We start from the raw sequence: 19,553 nt of genomic DNA on the forward strand, positions 1-19,553 counted from the left end.
TGTTTTGTTTTAAAAAACAAAATACTGATTTGAACATCTATTAACAGTTTCTTCTTTTGGAAAATTATTTAAGGACTAGAAAGATGGAGAAGCGTTTTCCAAAGGGAAAATGATGGAAACCTTAGTTTTGTAACAACACCTCCCTCCCGGGATCTCAAAGTTTAAACAAAACCAAAAGTTACACACACTTTTTCACAAGTTTTCCCATTCTTCACTCTCAGGACACCAAAATAAGTTGCAAACGAAGCCAGAGCGGAGCTTATCTGGAAACTTTAATCGCCAAAACTCCCTATAACCATGTCCCTGTTGCATAAACTAGGTTGAGCGAGAGCTCCTGAACAGAAAGGCAGAGACTGGCGTACCTTGAGGACCTCCATGGGCACCTGGGTGGCGGGGGGCAGGCTGGTGGGGACGCTGACGTTGATGGCAGGTGTCTGGCTGACGGGTACCCGCTGCTGCATGAACTGGGCTGCTTGCTGCTTCTGCTGCTGCTCCCGACGCTCCTGCTCCTGCATCTGCTCACGCATGAGCTGCTGTCGTAGCAGGATTCGTGAGGTCATGCTGGAGGAGCTTAAGGGAGGCTTGGAAGCGCCAGGATGCTCGGAATTGCTGTGGGAAGACCAAAAGAAAGATAGCTCAGCTTCACAAGCGGGATCGCGGCTCCGGCACTCACAGCTTGCAGAATTTACACCGGAACGTGGGGCGGGATGGGTGAGGATATGCTGCACAATGCAAGGGGGAACGCGGAGCCGACCTACTTCAGGTACTTAGCAGCCACATTAGGCTGCCTTAACTTGACTGCAGCTATCCACTTCCAAACACCAATATCCAGCGGTAAAGAGCTATTTGCTCTTTCAATTTTTACAGCAACCACCCACAAGAAAAAGTAATGCTTTTACAGACAGCAGCAAACACTCATATTTCTTTTCTTACAAAGCAATAAAAGGCTGTAGCAAGTCTAATGATAGGTATAGATAACACTGCAGGTCTAATGATCTCGCTCAAAACCAGATAGCTAAAATAAAACACAACATAACCAATTTCAGTTGGTTTCTGCACAACACTACCTCAGGGCTGGATTTCTGGTGGGAACACTCTTCACAGTCAGAAACCAGACACCCACTAAAAATCCCCAACTCCCACTTCAGGCCTACCAGCACCTTCTAAGCACAGCAAGGTACAAGAACAGGCAGAATAAACAACAATAATGGCTTTATTTCAGTCATACTTTAGAAAGCTGGCTGGCCCAAGCTGCACGGCTTCACAACCTAAGAGGCATTTCTAAGCCACTGGCAAGCAGAGCTTCATACCAAACAGCAAGGGACAAACCATGGGACTTCACCTGAAGCAACACACCATTTTGTTAGCCCTCAGAACTAAAATCTATTTATGATGCATTTCTGTAGCATGAAGCAACCAGAGTATTCAAATACCAAGCTACACAGCCTTCGTGGGAAGGATGTTGGAATTGGTCAAGAATATGTGACTCCATATAAGACAGTGCTACAGTGCGTGTAATTCCGGGTATTTGGGTTCTGATTCTGATTGCAGCAGTGGATTGCCATCAGCCCATGGAAGGAGCAGGCTCATTAGGATATAATGATGCAGGGCCATGCCTGGGGAAGGCAGCACTAACCCCACCTATGGCTCCAGTGTTCAGGTGCTACCTGCAGGATGCTGACAGGACAGCTTGCAATGGAGCCCCAGGAGCCAGCATCCCTCCCAGGCCTCGCAGGTGCCTGCAGGCACCAACTTGTGCTTCAGCAACCAAAGCCAGTGCCACTGGAAGCTTTCCAGCTTTGTTTAGGGCTGATGCTGAAAACAGTTCAGAGTAGAAACGAAAAAGAGAACCCACACTTACTCCCCCAAGAGATCAAACTCTGCTTTTCCAGAGCACACATTCTGGGGGCAGGGAGGCAGGGGACCATCTTGCTATTTAAGACCTGTCAGGTTGAAGCATTCACAGAGACACTGATCCTTTTGATAAAACAAGAGAAAACCTTTGTGGTGAAACTAATGCAGCTGTGGAATAATCGTACTAATTAGCTGCTCAAGACAAGTCATTGACTGTGATACTTGCGAAAAACACCGCCCTTTCAATTAAGGGCAAAGCATTCTCACATCTAAACCCAGCAGCGTTGTTTCCTGGCTTGCACGTTTGCAAACCAAGGAGATGCTTTATTTCCATCACCGCAATAGTTAGAGTTAATCACGCACCCACACCAGAAAAATAATGTTGGAACATGCATCCCCAATACATGTATATTGATTTATTTATGAGTTATATCCATGTATTACTGAAGTGCTCATGTTTTTTGTTGCCCACCAATATTGCTGTGCACCCCACTTAGGAGACAGGTGTAATAGACGAGTGAAAAAAGGCACTCAAATGCTGCTTCTAAGGAAGGATTCATTCTCCTTGCACTGAGGAAAAGCTGATTTTGTATCACGCTAAGCAGGATTCTCATTTGTGCGCTACTGGCATTTTGTACAGATACCTAATGCTGCAAAGTTGGTAACCCAGCAGTTCCTCCCACCTTCTTTCATCCTGAACTGTTTCTCCGCCTACCAAAGACAAGCGTGATGAAAACCATCTCAAAAGAGCCTTCCCATACACTAAACCGCTAGGGAATGAAAGGAGAAGAAAGAAGAAATTATTTCCACGGCATTTCAAACAGGCCCTGCCAGCGACCCTATCTATTACTGCACCTACCCACACCAACAGCCATCCTTACAGCTTCCTGCAGGTGATTCAGGGCTCTCCTGTTCATTCAAAATTGTCAACAAGAGCTTCAAGCATTGTGGCTTTCAAAGAAAGTCCTGGGGTAATGGTTGGACTCAATGATCTTAAAGGTCTTTTCCAACCTAGCTGATTCTATGAGTCTACAAAACAAGTTCCAAAAAAATGCTGTTCTGCCAAATTCTTTCCCAATGGGCAGAGGCACTTCCAGGCTTTATTTCTTTCGCAGTTCTGCCCAATATTTTTATTATTTACTGGGAAAACTGGCTTAGCTGTAATTTGGAAGAGAATGCAAGGTCAGGCAATGCACTTTTTAAACAAATATCAAAAAAGGAGACATCAGTAAGGGGAAGAAGAGTCTGATCTTCTTCACATCCATCCAGAACACCAGATTTATGGTGGTCAGATCAGAGGGAAGAAAAAGCTTGAGACTACTGAATGTCCTCTTCATCCTTATTTCAGAGCAGAAGCTGGAAACCAGTGTAGCTACAAAAGAGCTGTGAGCTCAACAGACACACCGTTCTCTATTTGTGCACATTATAATCTCACACAGTTATAGAGGTGCTAAAGCCCTGAATGGAGGCAGAGCTCGCAGCACCACAGCTACTGCCACCAACCCATTTGAGTCCAAATAACGCTTTCATCTGGGATAAAAGCTGCTGCACAACACCTGCCTGCCTGGCCAGATGCTTCTGTCACAAGTGCTGCAAAGGAAACTGAACAAACACAGGACAGCTCCTGCCACAAAGCTTTCCTGTTATTTATCCCCTGGGAACTGTAAAACTTATCCCATGGGCAGGGCGGTCTCACCATACCAGCACTCGTACAGTCACCATGAGCAGCACTGATCAAATGTGCGAAACTGGAACTCATTCTCTGTAACACAGGACATCCTCCCGCCCAGCTTCCCTTCCCCACCATGTCTGCTCCTGTCTCCCATGCAAAGCTCCAAGGTGGAATGGAAGATGGTTTGGGTTTTGTTACCACATACCATCCTGAGAGCAAACGGAAGGTTTGCCAGAAAGTCAGTTTTCCAATCAAAAAAGGCAACTCAAGAATTGCTCTATCAAAGGCCTCATCAGAAGAGCTTTGAAAATAGTATGTTTAAAGGTTCTTGACCTTTATGTGCTGCTTCACCCACAATCCAGGTCGGTGCCATGCACCGCAGTACAATCCAGGACCTGGACATGTGGATTCAGAACTCCCATACATGAGCTGATTCACCCCCAGATTATGTAGTCAGTAGAGCCCACACACACAACTGATACACGATGCGATTTAGATACTTCCTGCAAACACGCTTTATGGATACCATTTAATTGCAATAAATGAAACCGACTCATCCTTTTAATTGCCGTATGATTAAACCGGTTATCCATTAGCAGTCTAATAAGCACAGTGTAATACAAACTGAGGGTTATTAGTTGTGAGTGTCATGTGCCGATCCAATTAATCATGAAGTGATAACGTTTTATTAAATAAGTTTAAATTACATATCCTGTGCACAGATGCCTGGGAAATGTTAGTTACTGCATACACAGCTTATAATGCAGATGGTCATTGCATAATAAAAGGCAACCGATCAGATTAAAATCAAGTTTGATTTTGTTGCCAGCAACTCAAGAGACTACAGACATCATCCCTTGTAGAGCCTAATCTACCTTCCCAGATGTGTACTGATTACTTTATCTCTGTTTCCTTGGGCAAAAAGGCAAACTCATCTGTGTTGGTCAGTTTGTTTTCAGGCTCTTATAAATTGATCAGCCAAGTTCTCTGGTTCACATGCCTTATTTACAGGGGTTGTCTGGTTTACAAACATCACTTCCCATTAGCTGTGTATTTATTAAGAAACTTCTCTGCAGATTTTGAATTGGGAAATGTTCTTTAATTCAGCTTTGCTTTTTAATTACTGATATAGATTTAAGAAAAGAAGAAAAGCCTCCAATGTAAGGTTTCACAAATGACAGTAACTAAAACCACAGATCAACTCCTCAACTCCAAAGCTGCTTCAAACCCCGAAGATGAACAAGAATAAAATAAAATGCATTAAAAATAAATAAAGAGCTTTCAAAACCACTTGCCCTGGGCAGGATCAATTACTCTGCTCTAGGCAAAGAAATGGCACAAAAGATGGATGCTGTTCCTCTCCTCCATTCATGACAACTGGTTGTTAATGGATTAGTCCACAGAAAAATCAGCCAAGAAAAGCAGATTTTGCACCTCAAGAAATCCAGAGCTGCACCAGATCTCAGAGGTAAGAAATAACACAGGATTTAAATGCTTGCTTTATGTCTTACCCTTATCCCATACATAATCATTTAGAGAAAAGCAAGACATGTAAGTACCTGACATTAGCACAGAACTATCCTGATCTTTGAAAAATGCAGATGAGAAGTTGCCAATGTTACAACTCAAATGCTTGGTTTGACCTCCAGAAGGTATTATCAGAGGAGACCACAGCTCAGCTCCCATTCCAACACCCCTCCTGTTCAATGACCACAAGAGTTCCTTCAAAACTAAAGTTTACCTGTCCAGATTCTGTTTTCAGTCTCTACCAAGCAATAAAACCTCAAGAAACTTTTTGTTGCCAGTATCACGTATGTGAGTGAAGCAACAGCACTCTTAACAGCATCTAACCTGCCAGCCAGCATCACTGATTGCTACAGAGGGGTGACAGAAAAGAGAATACCACCAAAGGGAAAAAGAAATATAAATAAACACAAGAAGGAACCAACCAAATCCAAACCCCTCAAAAATCCACAAACAACAAAATGATCCCCTGCACAGTCTCTTCTCCCCCATCATCAGCCAAGGTAAGGGATTCCAACTGGTACAGCATTTTCCCTGGAGCACTTGGTACTTCATTCCTAAAATGTAATAATTGATTGTGGGTTACAGCAGCCCTCTGCTCACTGCACCAACTGCCTGGCACTGCTTAAAGTATCAATGTAAAAAAAGCCCAACGCCAACAGCTGGCACCCTCCTATGTCCTTACATGCCAAGGAAAGAGCAATTGCATAAACGGTGTGGGGACCTTTATCAGCCTTTATAACAAAGCAAGTACGACAGTTCAGGCTTCTTTGTGAATGAAGGCTTCTGCGGTTGAAGGTTACATGTTTAAAGAGACACACTGCCTGCTGCTGCATCTGCTCCAGCATCAAGGTAAGCATCGTGTTCCTCCTGTGCTCATGTACCCTGACCTGCACCAGCACCGCTTTGCCCTGCACAACGGGATTCACCCACAGAACAACTCGCAGCCCAGAGGGCATCCATCCATCTACCTGAATGCCTCGTGTGCACCTGGTCTGCAGAAGGAAGAAAATGTCCGCTGTGCAGATCTACTCCCCAGGAGCTAAAGGGTGAATTACAAACCCAATGAATGCAGTGGATGCACTTGTCTTTGGGGCAAAGAAGAAAAAAAAGCCAAACCCCAACAAAACCCAACCACACAAACAAAACCATTTAATCCTCAGCTAAGAATTTTTTAAGTAGCTGTACACCATTTAGTAGTTTTCCATTTTTCTTTCTGTCTTTAAAGCCCACGTTCACAAGCGGCTGAACATAATGCTTTGAGAACTTAATGAAAACCTCTCTCATGACCCAGGAGCACTCAGTAAATAATTATTAAGCTCTGGAGGTGGCTTTTGCATGAGTGTTGACTTAATAAAATGCCATAAGTTGATCTGCTTGAATGCCCATTTACTTGGGGACACAGCCTGCAGTATAGCTTGGAAGGAAAGCTTGGTAACCAACAGATTAAGGAACAAGGTAAAACTAAAGAGGTTCAACCTAGAAGCTGCAAAGGTCACATTTTACAATCCTTTACTACCACTCCTGTTAAAAGGGAGATGAATAATTGCAAACCTGGAGTATCTTCAGAGTTCCATATAATAATCGCTGCAATGCACCAAGGCTTTTTACGCCTAACCTGAACTCCATTAGCCCAAATATATGTTTAACATGAAGTTTCAGGAGATAGATATATATATATATATATATATATCCTATCTGAGTGTATGGGATATATATATATCTTCTTCTGATAAATACATATATATCTATATAAAAGATAATATATATAATAATATATACTTAAATGGTCTGGGGTTTGTTTCTTTTTAAACATGGAGAATTTTACAAGTCTCCTTCTCCTGAAAGTCCCCATCATTCCCTCAGCTGCTCTGCCACAGCTGCTGCGGCTGTGCAGAAGGCAGTGGCCAGCTCCCAGACATGGAATTGTTAGCTCCCAAACACAACCTCCATCACAACAAGTCGATCACACAATCTGCTCACAGTGCCATCGCTCTGTGAAAACGCCACTTAGAAGCTGTAAGAGGAGCAGGGCATGAACATCTCAACTCTAACAGCTTCCACCTGCCCCTGAATCTTGTGTCCAAGGGCTTTTGCTGAGCACCCTCCAGCTAAAGTCAAGCAGCCTCCAGGCAGGCTGTCTCTAGGAGTGGCTCCAGATAAGGAGCTGGCAAATCCAATCCCCATGGAGCAGCAACACCGGCAGCAGCACCCAGTGGCTGCCAGCACTGCAGACCTGTGCAATCCAGCACCTACCAAGGAGGGATTGAGGCAGCCACACACAAGGTCTTCAGGTACCACAAAGACTCCAAACCAGCCCAGAAGCTCAGTGTCCGCATCTCGCTACATCTTGTCTCACCTGCATCAGATTATTGCACAAAGTCCTGATGAAGACAGCCGGGAGCAAGGTGTGGGTCTGTGACAAGCCTTGAGGTCACTTCCAACCTGGTATCCTATGATAAATGCTCAGCACTCGCATGGGGTTGAGTGTGATGCTCAGACCCGTGCCCAGGTGCTGAACCACCCTCACTGTACCTCCTGCAGACAGCCCCCCGAAAGACATGGGGTGGTGTTGAAAGCACTTCTCCCATTCATTAATTAAAAGGGGTGTAAACAGGCCATTAATGCCATCAGAGAAGCGGATAAGGGCTGTCTGTAACAGCACAGTTTTCTCACGATCTTTATCACCAAAAAGACCAAAGGTGGGTGCACAACTAATTTGTTTTCTGGGACTTAACTCCTTCACATACAAGGTTAACCTAGGTGAACCTCCAACTAGGAACCATTAGAGGTGCATCTCAAGACCTAGACATGCAATCGTAACGGTACAGAGACTCAGTATGATGGTGCACACACAATTTCACTCTGCAAACACAGACTGAATCCCTTGGGCAGAAAGGAGCAGGCAGGTAAAAGACACCTACACACACAAATACCTCAAACTCCTCAAAACGTTCAATGAAGGGTTAAAAGGAATTTAAAAGGTAGCTGTCTACACCACCCAGTACTGGTTTGTGCTCTTCCTTAAACTTTCAAAGCCATCACGGGCTTAAAAAAAATAATAAAAGGAAAAAAAAAAAAGGCAGGCATAGGCAGATTCCTTTCACTTGAAAAGCTGACCTTGTCAAAGGCTTTTTGAACATTTTTCAGACACCACATCTATGGGTACTTCCCTCTCTAAAGAGCTCCATGCACACTTGCGAAACAAAGAGCCAGATAGCTAAAGCAACCAAGAGGTGATAAAAGGGAGGAGATAACACTTCACCAACAACCTCTGTAGTTCATGGTTTTGTAATATGGAATTTACCTCCTTTCAGCTGGGTCAATAGAGAAGATAATGCTGTCTCTGAGAGGGAAGATGATGTATGATCACCACACTTCAGTACTTTGCAACTACAAAGTAGCCACATCTGACTCCACATCACCTTTACAACGTACCTTGGTTTAGAAATTATCTGTCACTTACATAGTTGGATAGCAAGTTTATTCACAGAGGCAGCCCTGCAGAAAACAAGACCCAACATATTGTGTTCACAGCTTGTGAATCCATCATTCACATGTTCAGATTCCCTCCCAGCCAAAGAGCCACCACACTCCTCGAGGCTTACTGTGACCCAGCAATTCCCATAAAATCATAGAATCGTTAGGGTTGGACAGGACCTTAAGATCATCCAGTTCCAACCCCCCTGCCATGGGCAGGGACACCTCACACTAAACCATCTCACCCAAGGCTTTGTCCAACCTGGCCTTGAACACTGCCAGGGATGGAGCATTCACAACCTTCCTGGGCAACCCATTCCAGTGCCTCACCACCCTTACAGGAAAGAATTTCTTCCTTATATCCAATCTAAACTTCCCCTGTTTAAGTTTTAACCCGTTACCCCTTATCCTATCACTACAGTCCCTAAAGAAGAGTCCCTCCCCAGCATCCCTATAGGCCCCCTTCAGATACTGGAAGGCTGCTATGAGGTCTCCATGCAGCCTTCTCTTCTCCAAGCTGAACAGCCCCAACTTTCTCAGACGGGAGGTGCTCCAGTCCCCTGATCATCCTCGTGGCCCTTCTCTGGACTTGTTCCAACAGTTCCATGTCCTTTTTATGTTGAGAACACCAGAACTGCACACAATACTCCAGGTGAGGTCTCATGAGAGCAGAGTAGAGGGGCAGGATCACCTCCTTCGACCTGCTGGTCACGCTCCTTTTGATGCAGCCCAGGATACAGCTGGCTTTCTGGGCTGCAAGCGCACACTGCCTGCTCATGTTCATTTTCCCAGCCTAAAACCTTCTCTTCCCCCGAGGTTTTCTGCTTTCTGACTTCGCTGTTAAAACACTGTTCAATGCTTCCCAAAGACAAGGAGACAGCTCAAAGTCTCATCTCCTACAGATGACATCCTGGCTCTGGTATACTCAGCAAACAGGATCTGAAGCAGAAAAGGGAAAGTGTTTATGGAAGATTTGCTCTAAATGATTAAGAACCCCAAACAGTCATAATGAAAACCACCAAGTGAATTCAGTGCTCGGCACGTGATGGGTCAGTGTTATCAGTGTGTAGGACTTGCTCCTTACAGTGACTACTTACGTGCAAGGGAACCAACCAACCCCTAACACTTTACTGCAAGAACTCAAACATTAAAATAATCTCAGACAGATATTATGCAAACTCTCACTTTGATCTCTAGCCACAGTGCAAGCTGTTCATTACAGGACCTGATCACATCAGGGAGTGTCTCTAGCAACTTTTCTTTCTAACAAAGCAACTATCCAGACTGCAGAAATCAATTCCTCAGCATCCATGTTTTAAACAACCTTCAGTAGCAGAGTCCTTAAGGACTGCTCATAGTTCTTCAACATTTTTTGCTGTTTGTGGAAGAGTTATTGGGGCAAAGAGGATTGTTTTACTGTGCAGGCTGAACAGCTGAGGGTGGGGGTAAAGCCTTTATTCAGCAACAAGTTACTTCACCAACCTCTTGGACATTTATGCTGCAATTGCAGGACAGATATACCAGTCTTGCTGCCCAGGGTATTCATGGCACAGACAGAAGGTGGGATAAATTTCAGCTTCCACTGCTGCAGCTCTAGAAAACAACTATTTTAGAGTAAAACTGTTCAGCATGGTCTATGTTTTGCACAGCTTAATGACAACTGAGACACGCTGCCCATGCAACTTGCTGCAGGAATACCACTTCTTACTTGTCAAAATACATTACAGCTATTGGTTTATATTTGGGGGAAAAAAAAAAAAGCACTCAAAAGCAGCCAACTCAAAACTATTTACAAGCCTTTTTCTTAGACCCTCTTAATCTGTTCTGCACTGCCAGAAGCATAGCACTTGAATGGCTATTTCTGTTCAAAGCTATATTTGTTGTGGAACTACTGCAGACTCCTGAATCATGTAAACAGAAGCAAGAGCCAAAAAATGTTTCACTGGACTTGAAGTTCACATCTGCCTTAGTTACTAGGACAAAAAATAAAAGCAGGGGCTTAGTTTATAACGAATAAATCCTGCAAAGACTATAGTTAATCATGAATTCTCCCAACAGGGTTTTGTTTAATCTGGTTTATTTAACATTTGTGACCTTGGCAAGGTACCTGCGGAGCACCCACCATTACTGTGGAGCAGCAGTTCACACCTCCTGTTATTTTAGGCTACAGCAGAGGACTATACAGTGCTATAATAGTCAACCAGGCTTTGAAACCTGCAGCAACCGTCACCTGAAAACGATGTATAGTTCTAGACTTGCTGGAGCCCAGCAGCCAACAGTATTGCTGTCCCTAAAAAGTTGTATTATAATGGCTCAGCTGCGTGCTCCTGCAAAATGAATCCTTGACAAACATGCTGCTGGGAGCAAAATGACCCTCCCATTTCTTCTAACTTCTTGGTTCAGAAAGGTCAGCACCAGAAACCATCCCCTCACCTTGACCTACTGCTTTGGATGCACACTTCACCTCCTCTTCATTCTCCTTCTTCAATTCCTCCTGATCCTCCTCCAGAAGAAGGATCCCCAATATTCCCAACATGCTGGAAATCATGGAAAGCCCCAAAACGAGTAGCTTAAGATTGTACAAAGAAGTCAGATATTCTACCTTAAAAGTGTTCACCTTATACAATCATTATACAATCATTATACTCCTGTGTCCCTTTGCTTCACAGAACTATAACCTGGCTATACAATTCCTAATCTTAATAGAAGGACACATATTTAATTTTCCCTATAATTACAGATTACTTACAACTGTATTAAAGCCAATATTAACCTCTCTACACGTCAGGGTACCCAAAATGAGCATTAGCTATCAGAATGCCAAACTTACTCAATTGACACTTGCACAGTCAAAGTGCAATCCTATTCACAGGTTACCAAAAAAAGCCAAAACACAACAAAACTTCCGTTAACACTGGCTATGGAAAGCCATCTTCTGCAGGGCATCATCTTATTTTGCTAGCTCCCAGACCTCTCCCTTTACACACTAGATGGAGCTTTGTTCCGTGCTTCCCCAGCCAGCTGGCTGGCACTGCACTGTTAGGGCTAAAAATGGTGAGGAGGCAAAGGGTGAAACATCAACATCACCCCACACAACAGTGTCAGGAGTGGTGCGACAGTGGGTGAGTGGGGGGACTCACACCATACCCTCCTGGTCCTGCTCTCCCCCTGCTCCCATTAATCTCTTGGTTGATCACTGCTTTGTCATTTTCAAAAAAGCAAAGCGTTCAACAACTCCAGATCCCCAATCACGCTCCAACTCTTATCAGCATTTACTATAGCCATGAGGCACCTTCTTCAGCTCACACCACATTAGGATTATACTGCTTTTTCTTCCCTTATAAAGAGACGGCATTTAACGTTATTACCAGATTACATACCTAAATGGCTCACGGGCTTTCCTGGATCCCTCTTCATATTCCCGCATATTTTTTTTCAAAATCAGCACTTTGGTCTCCTCTCTAGGGACCCAAAACCTCTGTACTTAATGCTTCTGCTACGGCTCTGTTCTTGGATCCATTGACACTTTTGGGAAATAACCCCTTTAATCACAGCAAAATTCTCCTTGACTTGTATCTGCTGGATTTGCTCTGTATTGTTTCAAAACACAGCTCAGGAAAAACAGCTCATCCTTCTGGGGAGCTGCCACAACTCCATTAGGATCTTTCAAAGCACAACAGGATATGGTCCATCATATGGTATTTCTATGATGAATTTAAACTCAATGGGACAGAGAAGAGCCCAGGGGAATGAGTCACTCCTAATGTCCCAAGTGGCCAGCACTGCAGAAAAGCAGCAGCCTCAGCCTGTATCAGACAAGGTAACACCAGAGAGGATGGAGAACTGCTGGTGTCCGCTGTAGAAGACACCTGTGTAAGACCTTGTGGGTAAAGAGGTCCTGACTGGGCACCTCTGCTCAAGAAGGAGCTGAAATTGAGGTGACAAGAGAAAACAAGAGCCCGCTTTATAGCGGGAAGCTAAAGAAAAGTTTGACATTTTAATCTCACAAAATGGAGGTTGACAGGGATGAGTGCTGCTGTCTATAAATACAGCAGAGAAACAAACACCCAGGAGAGAACAACTCTGGCATTTCATCAAGTGACATAAACCAGCTATGAACAACACTAAATTGGTACCAACAGTCTTATTCTGAGAAGTCCAGTCCTGAAACCAGTTCCAACTGGAGGACTGGCAATGGAACAACTTGCTGCTTTTCAGATGAAGACTTGTTGCCTAATCAAAGTAGGTCACTGTGAACGAACCAGCCGGTAATGAATTACATCCCACAGAAGATGCCCTCCAGCTCCTACAGGACAGATGCAGGACAAAGCAAACCCTTTGGCAGAACATATGGATCTGAAGTAGTGCTGGAATTCAGTATTGCACACAAGAGGTGCTCCACATGCATTAGCATGGCCAAACTCCGAAGGTGACCGTGCTAGCCTGGGCAGGCTTCTCAGTGGGTCCCTGCAAAACAAAGACGCTCTTCTAGAGCTACCAGCCCATATGGACCCTAATGAAACACTCCTCCTATCATCTGCCACACTTGGTCAGCTGGAAAGCGAGTATTAGCAGCCATTGTACTGAAATTTCTTGGAAGTCCTCTCTTCTCTCTCACTCCCACCTTTGGGAATACCATTGCCCGTATCCTCTCCCACATTAGCCCAGCTGAGTGAGCCAGAGTTCACAAGTGTTGAACTGAAGCAGTAAATAACACCTCAACAACGCAACCCCTTCTTTCTAACTAATTTAGAAATCACTTCAGTGCCTATGTCACCACTCTACAAGCAAGGCACAACAGTTTAGCTGACCCCACTTTTTGTGCCTGGCTCCTACACTATTCCCCAGATGTCTGCACTGATCCATGCAGAGACCAGAGGGTTCCAGTGCCTCCTTAATCTGGGGCAGCCACATGTTCAAACAGAGTAAGCCTAACTTAAAGCACTAGTATTAGGAAAAGGTCTAAAAATAGGCTCCAAATAAAGGTCATTTTGTCATGCAAGGGTTCCTCCTTTTAAGTCTTTCTTAAATAGGCAGAAACTCCCATCGAGTAGTACAAATAACTGACCAGTCATTATAGCGCAGTTATTAAATAGTTATTAATATTAGTATAGTAATAAAATAGTAATAGTTATTAAATAGTAAAATAGTAAAAATAATAATAGTTATTAAATAGCACAGAAAGAAAGCTAGAGCTGGAAACTAAGAGCAGGTCATGAAAAGAAGCAGCTGTTATTTGTTCACATCAATACAATCAGCCTCAGTCCCTATTTGCTTTCTGTTGACCACACCAAGTTTAACTGGCCTGCAGAGTCAGCATTACGAAGTTTTTGCCTAAATCAAACGTTCAAGTAGGTCACCAGTTTCAAGCAAAAACACTTGCTTGCTTATTCAGTGGAGGAACAAAATAAAACCAGGAAAATAAAAAGCACACCTACCACAATTTCTTTTCTTAGAAGGCCTCCTGTGGTTTGCAGGCAGTGGCTTTCTGATCAGGCTGCAGGTACTTTCACCAGTCCAGACTGGACAGCCAAAACTGGTCAGTCAGTGTATTTTTTCAGGTCAAGATGCTTACAAGCAGCATATACTTTACAGCAGACTTTGATAGAGGAAGGAAACTCACATTCCCTTCCAGGGAGTTTGACGTTGTAAGGAGAGCTAAGTCAATTCACCTTCAAGAGTCTTAACAGCACACCTTCATCTGCCCACCACTGTCTGCCATCCTAGAAAACTGGAGTGGAGCTCTCATGTTTTAAACTACGGGGCTATATGGGCTAAACTGTGGAAGCTCATCTACCTCTCCCAGTCAAAAACTGATAACCCAAAGATTAGGCATCCCCCCAAAACAAACATAAAACCAACAAATACCTACTACAAAAAGAGACAAAAGTAGACAAAATGCGTGCACAGAGGTTTTTTTAAAAGAGATTTAATCCAGATTAGATTTAAGAGGGACACCTTTCAAAGACACAAGACAGCAGCTGAAGGGTCCAGTAGGCACCCATCATCTGACAAAGATGTCATCACCTGTAATGACTTTCAACACAAGGATCTTGAGCAGAACCTCTTGGGGACACAAAGCCTTGCGAGTACAGACAAGTTGAAGCCACATCTCTAAATCCCACTGTCACCCATCCTCTGTAGCCAAGAGTCATGTGTCTTATTATGCCACCTAGCACTAACAAGCAACACAAGACATAACTGAAGTTGAACCTGCCAGGCTCTTGTAACACCTCCTTGCAAGTTTAGTGAAGAAAACCCCTTTCAGTCCATTACAGCAGCACAAAAACCCCAACCCTGGTATCCCATTACTATCCAACATCCTGAACTTACCATCCAGAATTTCCACTGTTCCAAAGTGGAACAGAATGAAAACACTTTCCTTGGGCATGTTATTCCCAGCCTGGGAACAAAGAACATCAGCCTCCAGTGCTCCTTTAATACAGACTCATTTATTCTGAAAAAAAAGTAATAAGTACCCAAAACCAAAGTATGGAACCTGAAAAACACCCTCCTGTCTGGCAGAGTAAGCACTTTCTAAAGGCACATTAGCACATGTTGCTAAAATTGGGTTATAAAGATAACTGGGGGAAAGCAGAGGTGATCTACAAAATACACAACTGAAAATGTTGATGTTGAAAAAGAAAAAACAAAGCAGATTAAATCCATACACAAGTTCTTTGAAATGAAAGTCTTAATATTTTAACAATTATGCATGAGTTTAAGACTCTAACAAGTGTTCAGTACTCCTAAAAAGCCAGCACATTAAGTCTTTCCAGACTGTGATGCAAAAATTCCCTGAAACAAGAGCAAAAAAGCCCTAGGCAAAAAAAAAACCAACAAACAAAAACCAACATAATAAAATTCACATTTCACCACCCACCACGAGTCTGCAGAACGAGCACCAGGTAAAGTGGAGACTGCAGAGTCAGCCAGGACAATGCAGTTCCCAGGCCAAAGGCACACAAGACTGATACCAGCCTTGAAGTTATTAGTTCAGGTAAGTTGCAGCATCCTTCCTTATTCAAGAAAAACCTCCATATACTGCCATGGAAAAAGTCAGTAAGAGGCTACTGCAATGCCAGTGAAAGCAGAAGATCACAGTTTGAGAGGCTTTGAGGCTGTAATGCCCTCTCCATGCCCACATGCAAGTAACAGGCTGAAGCTGGTAGAAATGATCTGATTCCCCTGTAGAACACCATGGCACTTCCAAAATAGTTCAAGGAAAATAAGCTGAGAGTAGTGTCCAATCCCTAAACCACTCACTGAACCACGGCAACTGCTAACTGCAAGGATGCATTACTACAGGGATAGCTCATGGGTAACACCCATTTTCCAACATCACTCTCTTGTGCCAATACTCTCCCACCCTGAACAAAAAGGTGCTCCACACAATCTGGCTTCCCAGAAACCTTGCTCCAAAAAAACCTGAAGTCAGTTTTGTTAGAAATTGTCCAGCATGTTCTAGATTTACCTGCAACAGTTTTAAAACCCCAGTTTCTGATTATTTATCATTCCTTCACTGCAGTATTCCACAGCACCCTTTGATCAACTGTCCAATTGCTACCCTCTAAACAGCAACACACAATTGTTGTATTCTGTAATAATGTTTCCATTGCAACTAGAGCAGAAAACCAAAAATTTATATTGGCAGAAATCTCTTAGATTTTCTATAGTAAAGTCCATCTTTTTTTAATGTTCATTTGAGATCAAATTCAGTGAAACTCTTTGGAACTGATAAACCAACTATGCAAACAAAAGGTGGGACCCACCCTGCATGAATTTTTGCACTGGTTAACATTTCGTATGCATAAGAATTTAAACAGTGAACTTCAAGCCAGAATGGTCAAATGACATACTTCTCTTGTTCCAATTAAAAACAGGAATATTACTATTTCCAGTGGGGCTGGAAACCTATAAATGCATGAGAAGAAGACAAGGAAATGGAAAAAAACTAACAAAAAAATCCTCAATGTACCTACAGAAAACAGATTTAAAACTACATTTCCGCATAGCAATGAAAAGCATGCTGCTTTGGAAACATCCTTCCATTCCCATTAATGGTGGTATGAATTACTGCCAAAGTAAACTGCAAAAAACTGTTTGCTATGGAAGAAACCCAAGCAAGCTAAAGTTTTCTGTGCAGAATCCTGTTTCAAGAGTGTGAAGGTCTCTTTGTTCTCCAGGTCAGTTCAAACTTTTATGTCTACATATTCTATTGCCCTCGCAAAACCTTTATTCAAAACAATAGAAAACTGGATGATTAAAAATTTAAACCCCAAAAAAGCCCTGCTAAATGCCCTGGGTAAAAATGTCACCACGTGTAACATTTTTCCTATTCTATCAGACTATTCCCCAAAGTTTGGCATCTGAAAGCAAACTATTATTTCATGTAACATAGAGAAGGTATTGGGTATTGAAAAAATTGTTTGTATAAAATCCAGGTAAAAAGATGTATTCACAATCTTCATACACATTGCTAAATCTACCCTTTCAAATGGCAGTTTCTGACCATTAACAACCGTAAATACAGATAAGACTTTTATTCAACTATCATGCTAAATTTCATGTTTCTGCAAGCAGCCCGATAAAGCAGCTCAATTACTTCTCCCTTGCTAATCTGTTATCTAAAAACCACAAAGAATATCATTTCAGACACTAGAAAAACACTTGGAACTTTCTGCACTGTGACTCAGCCACCCCAACAGATCTCTGTGCACAAAACAAGAGTTTTCCTCTTCTAACTCCATGTTCCATTTAGCTCTTCTGTATATCCACAGTTTTAAGTCCGTATCTTCAGCATACAGACATCTAAGCAACACTAAAGTTACATCAAAGAGTTTATGTTTCTTATTCAAAATACTCCTCGTGGTATTTGTCCTAGTAACCTAGGACTGAAACTCAAATTGCAAGGTCAGACTCTTAAGTGCTGCAGGACTAGGGAGAAAGAGAGGCTGGTTTTAATGAGATTATTAGACAGCAACTTTCACTGAGCATTTAATTACAGCATTGAACTCAAGCATACATTCAGTGCATAGTAACTAAATTTAGCAAGGATGTGGGTCCAAACCTAAGGAAATCGGAGTATTTCATTCACTTCCCATAGGCTAATGCTCGTTCGGTACAGAGGGTATTTGACTACAATACTGTTAGCTGAACACTCGCTCACCCTCACCGCATCCGATCACGCAGCGGCATCGACCCCACCACGCACATCAGCTCTGCACTCCACAGCACCTGCAACCATGAACCAGCTGGCTGAACATTAAAGCACATACAAAGGTCTTGTGCATGCTTGTTAGGCTGTTTTGTAGAGGAGACAGAAACAAGCAAGGAAATATTCACCACCTTGTGTGGGGTTTGGGGGTTTTGTGTTGCACATCAGGTAAATTCTCAATGTTATTCCTACCTGGCCAGGATGGGAGGGGGAGAAACAGAATACAATGATCACATAACACTGCTTGTTCTCCAACTCCTGCAAGCCAGCTGCAGGAGTTGACACGCAGACGCAGCCCCATGCCGGCCCCACAAGCGACAATTGCTCTGTATAACTCTGCTGCAGCTTAGAGTAGAAAAAGGACCGAGAACTTACCCGGGGAATTCATTCTTTCCACGTTTTGATCCAGCAAGGCAAGAGCTCGCTGGGAACTGCGCTCCTGATGGCCACAAAACCAAGACTAGACAGAAAGGTCTTAGTAAGCACAGGCTTCCAGAAACTGTACTTCCACTCCTACCATCCACCTCCTAACCCCGCCGCTGCATTTGTGGCTGCCTTTGTTAGAATACTTCTGCAAATGAAAACAGATGAGTAACTATTGCTGCTTTAGCAAACTCCCAAGCCCATGGTCACTAATAATAGCTTTGTTCCTTTTATTACTAAACAAAACCAAAACAACAACAACACAAAAAAAAAGTTTAAATGCTTGTATAAAATGCACATTGCTGAATGCTTTCTTTCATTGATCCAGTTGCCGTTTCCCATAGGAGCTTAGGCCCAGGACTCTCGAACAATTTATGTGGATCAACATGATGTGGAGTAATCTGAGGCTTTTTGAAGGGGCTGTCCCTCACAAAACTCCCCAAAACAACCAGGTTTTGTGCTACTTCACTTTAGATATCAAGAGTTCAATTAAAAATCTGAGCAGAGACATTCCCACTTTATGCACACGCTTCACTGCAGATGCCAATCTGAGCTCTCTGGAATGCGGCGTCCCGGAGCTCATGGATTCAGGCAGGGAAAGGTGCTTTGGCAGGCTGTTCTCCCGGTTCCCGCGGCACCCTGGCACACTGCCGCCAGCTCCAACTGCTCCAGGAGCAAACAGGTGGGACGGGAAGGAAAGGGCAGCGCACCGGGAGGAGAAAGTGGAGAAGGGCAAGAGGAGAGGAAGAAAACGGAGAGGGTATGAAGCCACTGCTGTGAAATGGCAGGGGAAGAACGATGACATGGAAGCCTTGCCTTGCACAGGCCCTGACCTGGTTCACCGACGGCAAGAAAAATAACAAACCAACCAAAAGACAACACAAAAACCACTTTTGTTTAAAAATTCTGATTTTTCTCCCTGGAATAAAATAAATTATAGGAACACATAAAAGCTGTAAAAAACTGGGTGCAACTCATCCCCTTTTATCAGAAACTCTGCCCATTCTACCTGACCTTTCCTTCAAGATTCTCCTCTAACAGCCCATGGCCAAGCTGTGGTTGTCCCTCTCGGCTTCTGCTCTCACATGCAGATTTTCACCAATCTCAGATCAAATCATAGCACTCCCAAGCCCAGGGCCTCTGTTAGCCCATGTATCTTCCTGGGAAATGACTTGGAGCTGCTGGGCACTGGCCACCCATGCCGGCAGGCAAGCAGACATCAAGGAAAAACGAGATACTGCATCTTCAAAAGTCAGGCCACAGCATCTCCATGTTGTTAACATCCTGCAGCTTTCAGGGGGTTTTAACTTATTAATTACTATTCTTGGGTTGACTGCTGCTGAACAATCCCAAGAATCGAATGGCAAGTGGCTTTGTTGTTTT

General features: G+C 43.5%; 1 protein-coding gene across 8 annotated transcripts in view; it reads right to left on the reverse strand.

The window, feature by feature from the left end:
- Positions 1 to 19,553, reverse strand: part of MITF (melanocyte inducing transcription factor) — a 98,664-nt gene that overhangs the window by 40,751 nt on the left and 38,360 nt on the right. For 7 of the 8 annotated variants that reach the window (XM_061455751.1, XM_061455755.1, XM_061455753.1 and 4 more), the window contains exon 2: positions 363 to 609. In XM_061455751.1, coding sequence (XP_061311735.1) covers positions 363 to 609 — 247 coding nt within the window. Of the gene's footprint in view, positions 1 to 362; positions 610 to 18,122; positions 19,240 to 19,553 lie in introns of those variants that run through there. The other variant, XM_061455756.1, reaches the window with a different exon arrangement.

The sequence above is a fragment of the Pezoporus flaviventris genome, unplaced genomic scaffold (genome assembly GCF_033815535.1).
Source record: "Pezoporus flaviventris isolate CSIRO_AGI_PZ_B2104156 unplaced genomic scaffold, CSIRO_AGI_Pfla_v1 ptg000021l, whole genome shotgun sequence".
Taxonomy (NCBI): domain Eukaryota; kingdom Metazoa; phylum Chordata; class Aves; order Psittaciformes; family Psittacidae; genus Pezoporus; species Pezoporus flaviventris.